This window comes from Lithobates pipiens, unplaced genomic scaffold (genome assembly GCF_037356315.1).
Source record: "Lithobates pipiens isolate NorthernLeopardFrog02 unplaced genomic scaffold, aLitPip1_a1.2 Scaffold_3, whole genome shotgun sequence".
Lineage (NCBI taxonomy): Eukaryota > Metazoa > Chordata > Amphibia > Anura > Ranidae > Lithobates > Lithobates pipiens.
This window is the reverse complement of record NW_027507790.1, coordinates 260,415,872-260,425,598: the sequence shown is the minus strand read 5'-3', so window position 1 is coordinate 260,425,598 and position 9,727 is coordinate 260,415,872. Positions and strand designations below refer to the sequence as shown.

At 41.0% G+C, this 9,727-nt stretch overlaps 2 protein-coding genes across 2 annotated transcripts; one reads left to right on the top strand and one right to left on the bottom strand.

The window, feature by feature from the left end:
• Positions 1-5,527: 5,527 nt before the first annotated feature.
• On the bottom strand, positions 5,528-7,891 carry LOC143941123 (uncharacterized). The gene is made up of 3 exons (XM_077463089.1): positions 7,770-7,891; positions 7,069-7,498; positions 5,528-6,034 (listed from the first exon to the last, which is right to left on the bottom strand). The coding sequence occupies exons 2-3, from the start codon at positions 7,492-7,494 to the stop codon at positions 5,609-5,611; spliced, it is 852 nt and encodes a 283-aa protein (XP_077319215.1). The 5' UTR covers positions 7,495-7,498; positions 7,770-7,891; the 3' UTR covers positions 5,528-5,608.
• Positions 7,892-7,929: 38 nt separating this feature from the next.
• LOC143941124 (uncharacterized) lies at positions 7,930-9,505 on the top strand. The gene is made up of 3 exons (XM_077463090.1): positions 7,930-8,293; positions 8,601-8,744; positions 8,835-9,505. Exons 1-3 carry the CDS (start codon positions 7,930-7,932, stop codon positions 9,002-9,004), a joined length of 678 nt encoding a protein of 225 aa, XP_077319216.1. The 3' UTR covers positions 9,005-9,505.
• The last annotated feature ends 222 nt before the right edge of the window (positions 9,506-9,727 follow it).

The window sequence follows — 9,727 nt, the reverse complement described above, 5'->3', positions numbered from 1 at the left end:
TAGGGACACGGCATATAATATCTCTAGGCATTTTGTGGATTGATCCACTCTTCAGGAGCATGCGCGTGAGTTCAATAAAAAATAAAATAGAAGGAGTTGCTGTATGGTCTGATTCTACCCAAGGAAAAAATAAAAAATCATAAAAAATAAAATAAGACCAAGTATAAAAACCTACTCTCTACCATACTTACAAGGTTGACTATAAAATAAAAGTGTGGCACTGTAGATCGGGGACCCCCAAAGGGAGGCATCTCCAACAGAAAAAGAGGTGGTATGAGTGGCCTGCTGTCCAGCAAGGAAATCATCCAGGGGAGACAGATTTCAAGAAATTGAAGTAGTCAGAGTCACCATAAGTGCTGAGACTATCAATGAAGGACTTCTGAAAAAATAAATATATATATATATATATATATATATATATATATATATATATATATAGTTATAGTATGACATGTGCAAGGTGTCTTGTGCTCAGTAAAGAACAGGGGGTTTGAAGTGATAAAAAGTATTGGTGGCAGTCAAGGTGTAAGAAGAGAAAGATGATGAGGATATAAACGCATCACCAGAAGAGGTTGAATAAAAAGGTGTAAGAAGTGAAATGTGATAAGCATATAAACTCATCACCAAGAAAGGTTGAATAAACAGTCGTGGCCCTTGTACACACGGTCGGACATTCTGACGGATTTTGTCCGAAACTGGTGTTGCGTACACACGGTCGGACAAAGTTGTCGGATGACGACGGTTCGTTACGGTTCGTTACGACGGAACTACGTTCAGGCTAGTAGCCAATAGCTTTGATGTAGGAATTTGATCTGAGCATGTGTAGCACTTTGTCCGATCGGAATTCTCTACAAACGATCGGAAAAAGTCAGATTGGATCATGCTGTTGTAAAATTTTATATTCAGCTCTCAAACTTTGTTGGTCGGAGATTCTGACGGAAAAAGTTTGATGGAGCCCACACACGGTCGGATTATCCGACAACACGGTCCGATCAGACATTTTTCACCAGAGTGAATCTGACATCCCTGGGTGAAGCCTATAGGGGCAGGGCCAGCATATTCCCACCAACGTCACGTAGGCAAGTGCTGCAGGAGGGAGGCATCCTTGGCTGGGCGGAGAACCGCCCGGCGTCGTTGCCATTACACTCCTTCATCTAGCCGCCAGATGATACTACCATGGAAAGGAGGGGCAGTGCCACAGCAGTGACACTGCACCTGCAACACACAGAAGGTGATGTTGATGATGGCACATGAACGTCCACCCACCCTAAGTAGAAGGGGAGGAGAAGGGCCCGCGGCACGCATCACACCTCCCGAGAGGGATGGGAGTCAGAGGGCTCCTAAACCAAATCACATGACACACTAAACGGAAAAGGGGAAGCTGTATACCTAATCAAGGGATGGGAGGTAACAGCCCCATCCTAAGGGTGTTGGCCCTAGATGGAGAGGGGATTAAACAAACCAGTAATATGAGTCCCAACTGCTCTCCTTTTTCTTACATCTCTACTCCTCTGCCCTCTAATTTCTAGAACTCGCCAGTAGTTCTAGAAGACAAGGGGAGGCAACGGAGACTCAGCCCTTGGAGCTCTGTCAAATTAACTCTAAACAAATTAAGTCTCATCTGGCTACAAAAAGAGGCCAACTAAATTTGCCTACTGTACACAGGGGGTACTACATAGATAAAGTAATTTTTAGCAGAGGTTCCCTAAAACTGGAAAGTTATTTTCAAGGGTTGAAAATGTTGAGAAAGGCTGGTTTAGATACCCGTACTGTGTGTTTACAGCAGGCTTCGTGCACCCTTGGCTGTCATTTATTGCGGCCGCAGGAACCCGTGGCAAAATTGTGCCCCAATTTTTTTGCTTTTTCCCGCGGCCAGCGGTCAAAACATTTCTATCCTGAATGTTATTCTACCGCATTCAGGAGAGGGAGGCTGAAACTCACCTAACTGCAGCTGCTCCTAAACTCTGCTAAAAGCCTATGTGTACATTGACACATAGGCTTTTATGGGGTTGAGCTTTGGCAAAAAAAATGCCAAAGCTCCTAAACTCAAGTTTAGTAGCTGCTAGTTTACATGAAGCCTAAGCCCTTGTACACACGGTTGGACATTCCGACGGAAAATGTCAGAGCGGACCGTGTTGTCGGATAATCCGACCGTGTGTGGGCTCCATTGGACTGTTTCCGTCTGAATATCCGACCAACAAAGTTTTAGAGCTGGGCTATAACATTTTCCAACAACATGATCCGATCGGACTTTGTCCGATCGTTTGTAGAGAATTCCGATCAGACAAAGTGCCACGCATGCTCAGATCAAATTCCTAGACCAAAGCTATTGGCTACTAGCCTGAATGTAGTCCCGTCATAACGAAATAACGTCATCACGTTACGAACGATCAGATTTTCCGACAACTTTGTCAAACCGCGTGTATGCAACACCAGTTTCGGACAAAATCCGTCAGACAAAATATGACGGATTTTGTTGTCAGGATGTCCGACCGTGTGTACAAGGGCTTAGAGGGTTAGCAGGCTGCCAAAATTTTAGAGCAGTAGACAATTATACGAAGAGCTAAGATTTCAGAGCCTCCGTTTTGAAATTGAAAGATTTATTTCTCCACAATGCATATAGCTATGGGGTTGAATAAGAGCTTGTTTTAAAGTGGTTCTATTGCTTGTACAAAATATGTAAATACGTTAATGTGCATAGTCTGGGCACAGGTTTACTTTAGGGGCTACCACTATGGCCAGAGATGTGTGCTTCCCCTACAGAAATAGTAATTTTAATTACTCCCAATAATTACTAATGTAAGGAGGTCCTTCTTTCACTGAACACCAATCTAAGAAGGCCCTTCTCCACTGACCACCAATGAAAGGGAGCATTTAGGTGACCACCAAAATAAAGTAGCAATACGCTGACCACAATATATAGGAACTCTTCACTTAAAACAAATGTAACGGGGCACTTTTACATTGACCACCATAGTAGGCAGGCTTTCTCCACTGGCCAACAATGTGATGGAGCTTTTACTGTCTGAATTTATTTTATGGTCATTAGTTGTTTTATTTAATTATTATTACAGAAAATGTTGTCACTTGGAACAATTATTATTTTATCAAAACTTGCTGGTCATGCTAATGTACAGATGCAGCATGTTTTTTGTCACTACAGATACAGCTTGTCACCACAGATACAGCACACGTGTCACTACAGATACAGCTTGTCACTTGTCTCCACAGATACAGCTTGTCACTTGTCACTACAGATACAGCTTGTCACTTGTCTCCACAGATACAGCTTGTCACTTGTCACTACAGATACAGCTTGTCACTTGTCACCATCGATACAGCGTGTCACTTGTCACTATGGATACAGCTTGTCACTTGTCACCACAGATACAGATTTTCACTTGTCACTACAGATACAGCTTGTCACGACAGATACAGCTTGTCACTTGTCACCACAGATACAACTTGTCACTTGTCACCACAGATACAGCTTGTCACTACAGATACAGCTTGTCACCACAGATACAGCTTGTTACCACAGATACAGCTTGTCTCTTGTCACCACAGATACAGCTTGTCACCACAGATAGATTTGTCTCTTGTCGCCACAGATACAGCTTGTCACCACAGATACATATTGTCTCTTGTCACCACTGATACAGCTTGTCACTTGTCACCAGAGATAAAGCTTATCACCACAGATACAGCTTGTCACTTGTCACTACAGATACAGCTTGTCACCACAGATACAGCTTGTCACGTGTCACCACAGATACAGCTTGTCACCATAGATACAGCTTGTCACCACAGATACAGCTTGTCACGTGTCACCACAGATACAGCTTGTCACTTGTCACCACAGATACAGCTTGTCACCCAAGATACAGCTTGTCACTTGTCACTACAGATACAGCTTGTCACTTGTCACCACAGATACAGCTTGTCATTTGTCACCACAGATGCAGCGTGTCACCAAAATACAGTGCACTTTGTCACCACAAATGCAGCTAGTCCACGCTGCTATGTATCAGTGATTCAGCCTCTGTGCCATTTACAGAAGCCCAGCTCTCATGAAAGCCGAAGGGAAGAAAAAGGCAGAGCCTGGGTGGCAATGAAAGCAGCTATAGAAATGAAGAAGCTACCCGGGCTCCACCTCTTGTTTCTTCCTCACGTAGAGCTGGTCTTCTGTAAAATGGCAGGCAGAGACTATTCACTAGTGCCGGTCCCAGACCTCTAGCTGTGGCTCTGGCGAAAAATCGGGAAAATGCCAATTTCCTGTGAAATTTTCCAGGACACGGTAAGACAGGGACAAGGGTCTAACTACCGGAATGTCCCAGGAAATTCGGAACTGTTGGCAACTATGCATATCTTACTACTAATGTTAGCAGCATAAGGATTAAATATAGTTAACGTTAATAGAGACAGCTTGGTTCCACTTTAACCATGCTGCCTTTCCGATAAATTTATGCCAGACTAATATCCGAACAGGTCTGTGCTCATCCCTAGTGGCTATGCTCATTTTTACACTGTATCTATAGAGGAGCAATGTAGACACCCCTAGACAGCAGCATTGTCAACCTGTGGAGAAGGTAGTGTAAGATGGCCTACTAGATTTAAATGGACTTTACATACATGACTAACAAATTAAAGCCTAATGCCGGCCATACACGAAGTGAATTCCGAACGACCCGTCGAGCGATAAACGAAAGCGGCACTCACAACAACATGCGAATGTGCCATCAATTAAGTACGAAAATCGTTCGTTAAAACACTATGTTTTCTTGACAATAGAGGAAGTGATGTAATATTTATTAACCTTTTAACCACACCCCCTACTGTACAAAATCGGGTCACACCGCGTACGAAACGAGCGGTCGTTTCGCGCATTGCACATTCATACGTTCTGAGAAAATGCCATTCAAGAGGTACAATAGAAAGCAGAAAATGGCAGCCATGGTAATTGCAATAATAGCCTTGGAGGAAGAGAAGAAAAAAAGAAGAAAAAGAAGGAAGAGCAGAGTGTGGACAAAAAACTGGCTCCTGCAGCGTGAGAAATTCTCACATGTAAATCTATTGTCAAACCTGAGGGAAAATAATCCTGAGGATTATCGAAATTATTTACGGATGACACAGGAGTCATTTGAGATGCTGTTATCGCATGTGCGGCCACATATCACCAAACAAGACTCCTGTATGAGAAAGGCTGTCAGCGCAGAGGAGAGGCTCATGGCAACCCTCCGTTTCTTGGCTACAGGCAGGTCTTTTGAGGACATGAAGTTTACAACTGGAATTTCTGCCCAATCATTAGGTCGAATTATACCGGAGACGTGTGAGGCCATAATAAAAGTGCTCCAACCACAGTATTTAAAGGTATGAAAACATGGTGAACTGTCAGAGTTCTATTACATGACTAAAAATGAAACAAAGTTTAAATATGTAAAATCAACAATGTGTCTAAAATGACCAAAAACACAATTTCTTCTAAGAAAATACATAACAAGAAGTACACCATTTCCAAAAAGAGACGTTTTGAAACAGAATCTATTTTTTATTTAACAACAATAACCATTTTAATTTTAACAAGAACAGTAAAGAAATTTTTTTTTATTCACAAATTCGTATAATGGGGATCACGAAACCAAGGACCTTGATGGTGTTCCTGGTTCATTGGCCAGCTCGTGGTTCCATGTTGTTGGGATGTCTGCCAGTTTGGGACAGATGGTACAGGTTGATGGTATGTACAACCTTGATACCCTATAACATCGGTGTTTGGGGTAAGATGCCCCTTAAGTCCAATGCCCATCATTTTATGCAGCAGAGGTTCAAATAAGTCACGCTGCTGCATAGTCATCCTGCGTAACTTGTGTGCAACAAGATAACCCACAGCATCACACTCATCATCCTTCTGTTCCATAATGGATGATGCATTCCTTAATAAAGTGGAAGTGTCCAAATCTGAAGTCTTCCTTTTTTTTCCCCTCTGAGCACTCAGACCCGATGGCCCTGGCTGCTCTGGTACTGGGCTTGGAGTATCCTATAGAAAATAATGTAAAAAGTAATTAATAAATCAATTACCATGAATGCTAAATATTCCTATGTCTTTTTTGCCAACAGTTTCCCACAAATTCCCAGGAATGGAAAGAGCTTGCTAAAGAATTCCAGGATATGTGGAATTTCCCGAATTGTGGTGGTGCAATAGATGGGAAACATGTAAGGATCATCCCACCAGCGAATTCAGGATCCTACTATTACAACTACAAAGGGTTCTTTAGCATAATATTAATGGCGATCGTCAATGCAAAATATGAATTCATATACCTGGACATAGGGAAAAATGGTAGAAACTCAGATGGAGGAGTAATACAGCGGAGTGCATTCCTAAACAGACTGAAAGGAGGTGTTTTGCATCTTCCATCTTCAAGTGAAACCGTGGAAGGACTAAATTTCGTCTTTATTGGGGATGACGCATTTGCTTTGCATGAACATCTTTTGAAACCGTATCCCTTACGTAATTTAACAGCTCAACAGAAGATATTCAATTATCGTCTGTCTAGGGCAAGACGGGTGGTTGAAAATGCGTTCGGCATTATGGCCAGCAGACTCAGAATCTTCCACACTGCTATGAATGTAGCAGTGGAAAAAGTGGACATCATCGTGAAGTGCTGTTGTATGCTACACAATTTTTTACGAAGCACAACAGTGTCATACATGCCAACATCTGCAGTTGATATGGAAGACATTACCAGTGGGACAATTGTACCAGGTGACTGGCGAAACGACAGCACTGGTTTGCAAAATTTAGCTCCTGCAAGGCCTAGCTTACCAACTGCCAGTGCACGTCAGAATCGACAAAATTATACTGATTATTTTGTAGGCAGGGGGGCAGTTGCATGGCAGGATTGTATCTAGCTTTAGATAATATGGATTGGGGACAGTGGAAGACAGTGGAAGAAGTTTTGGTTAGACTTTCAGTTTAAAAATATTCATGCAAAAAAGTACAGTAGTGCACAATTTCTTCACTACCCTATTGCCAGTTGTTTAAATAAAGAATATACAACATATAGTTACCTGTGTCTGTGTTTGGGATATATCCTCCGCTTCAGATAATGCACCGGAGTCTGATGGGCCACTTGCTTCCAGAGTACAATGGGACTCTCTGGGATTATCGGAATCAGCTAGGAACATGAGGTCTTTGAAGTACCACAAACGTGGCACATATACATCCTCAGCTCCTGCACCAGATTTCTTGGAGGCTTGTATTTTTTTATATTCCTTTTTAAACACAGTGCGCAAGTTTGCAATTTTGTTTTTTACATAATCTTCAGTTGGTTCAATACACACTGCTTTACATAACTCTTTGAGTTCTTTTAAAGCTTCATCACGCTTATAACGATTGGAATAATCTCTGGATCTCACATCCCATAGGCAGGATAATTCACGGTATTTGTCGATAAATTGGGGTAGGAAATCGGGTGATGTAAATTTGGAAGCCATTGTCCTTTAAATAAAAAAAACATGAATTAAATATATATATATATCTAAATTACATGCTTAAAGTTTTATAATACATGTCTAGAATTGGACAAATGGCCATTTAGAACATCCAGCTCCAATAATTAAAGTGTAGCAATAATACAATACAATAATACAAAAAATTGTAGTGTAGCAATAATACAATACAATAACACAATCAAAGGTATTTACATCAATCACACACACATCCACGGGCACATTAAATAATCAAAGTATAGTCCCCAGATCAAACTTACCTCAGGTATCTCCGTTTGTATTATCGTCTATCAAACGAATATTACTCGAATATTCTTTCATACGTGACGTCACGAAACCGCGTACGTTCGTATTATCACATGCGATGTATCTTGTACAAGCCACACCTCTTCTTTAATACAGTGCACAGTTGCAGACCTCATGGCAGAGCACATGGCAGATTCTCCAGATGCAGGGCCCCAGATAGTGCAAAGAGAGGAGATTGTGGAGGGAAGTCGGCCAGTAAGTGCAGTCACCAGAAGAAGAAGGAAGAAAGCCAGCAATATGACTTTCGAGGAGATGGTGGACATGGTGAATATTCTGCAGAAGAAGGATTATGATTGTCGTGAGCATGTATACAGCAACATGAACATACGCAAAGATGCAATATTAGAGAAGGTGCAACATGTTTTACGCAAACGCCATGGCAGTGAACGCACAAAAGACCAGTTAAGAAAGCGATGGTCTGACCTGAAATTAAGAGAAGAAAGTCAGCTTAGAAAGATCAACAAAATAATCGACAAAAGTAAGTACTTTATTTTTGGTGTGCATGTATTTATTATGTTTTTGTATGCATAAAGTCAAGCAACCTACTGCAATTCGTGAAAGCAGACACGCACATAAAGATTGCATATACAGAACATAACACTCATATTTTCTGAGTGTTATGTTCTGTATATGCAATCTTTATGTGCGTGTCTGCTTTCACTCATTTTACATGGAAATTGCAGTAGGTTGCTTGACTTTATGTTTGAAAATGTAACAATGGTATTGCAATGCTTGACTTGCACCTAAAAGTATATATATATATATATATATATTGCATTTAATAGGAAGCCGAAAAAAGAAACATGGAGAAGTGGAAATAGTACATGAGGATGTGGAGCAGACAAGTGCACAGACTGACATGGACACAGACACAACTGTAATCGTACTGACGCCTGTTGAAGATGAGAGCAGCCATGTGTCCACTTCAGGTAAATTATATTTTTATTATTTTTGTTTAAATGAGCTATTTTTGAAATTTATTTTCAAAATTTTTATTTAAGTTTTTGTTTTTTTTATAGCTGTTCGATCATCTACTTCAAGCAGCTCAACTTCTGACAGTAGTACATCAGCAAACCGAATTATTGCAGATTTAAAGTCATTACATGCTGACATTGAGAATGTTCGCACTACCCTGAATTCTTTTCCACGCAGAATTTCAGAGATCCTTGAGCAATTATCTACATTTTGAATGGGTTTAGACGTTTAGCTTGTTTTTCATGCATACCCTGGTTCTTTTTTGCACATGCAACTTTTGTTTTATATACCTATAGGGGATTATTTACTAAAGGAAAATCTACTTTGCACAAGTGCGCTTGGAAGTGCAGTTGCTGTAGATCTGACGGGGGCATGCAAGGACAATAAAAAAACAGCATTTTACCTTGCATATGATTGGTTGTTAAAATCAGCAGAGCTTCCCCTCATTTCAGATCTAGAACAACTACTTCCAAGTGCACTTTCAGTGCACTTGTGCAAAGTGGATTTGCCTATCATAAATAACTCCTATAGTGTTCTTGTCTATGTGTAGGCAATGTTTTGGCTGCACTACTACTGTACAAATCACATAGTTATTTTGTAAAAAGAGTTTATATTATATTTTTGTATTTGAAACTTTATATTTTCAAGAAACGGGTACACGCATGAAACCATTCCTTTTTTTTGGTTTGGCACAATAAATCTGTGCTTGTTTGAATTTGGTGTGGAGTGTCTTTATTTTAATCATTATGTGCATTATGTCACCTCTATTCCCCACACTTGATGTTATACATGATTTGAAATGTATCTGGGGCCCTGCATCTGGAGAATCTGCCATGTGAGATCATCTCTCAGCGCCGCTCTCCTTCCTCGCACAGACAGTGCGAGAGGGGAGAGATGAACGGCTGCAGCGGCAGCCGTTCTGCCTGTGAGAGAAAAG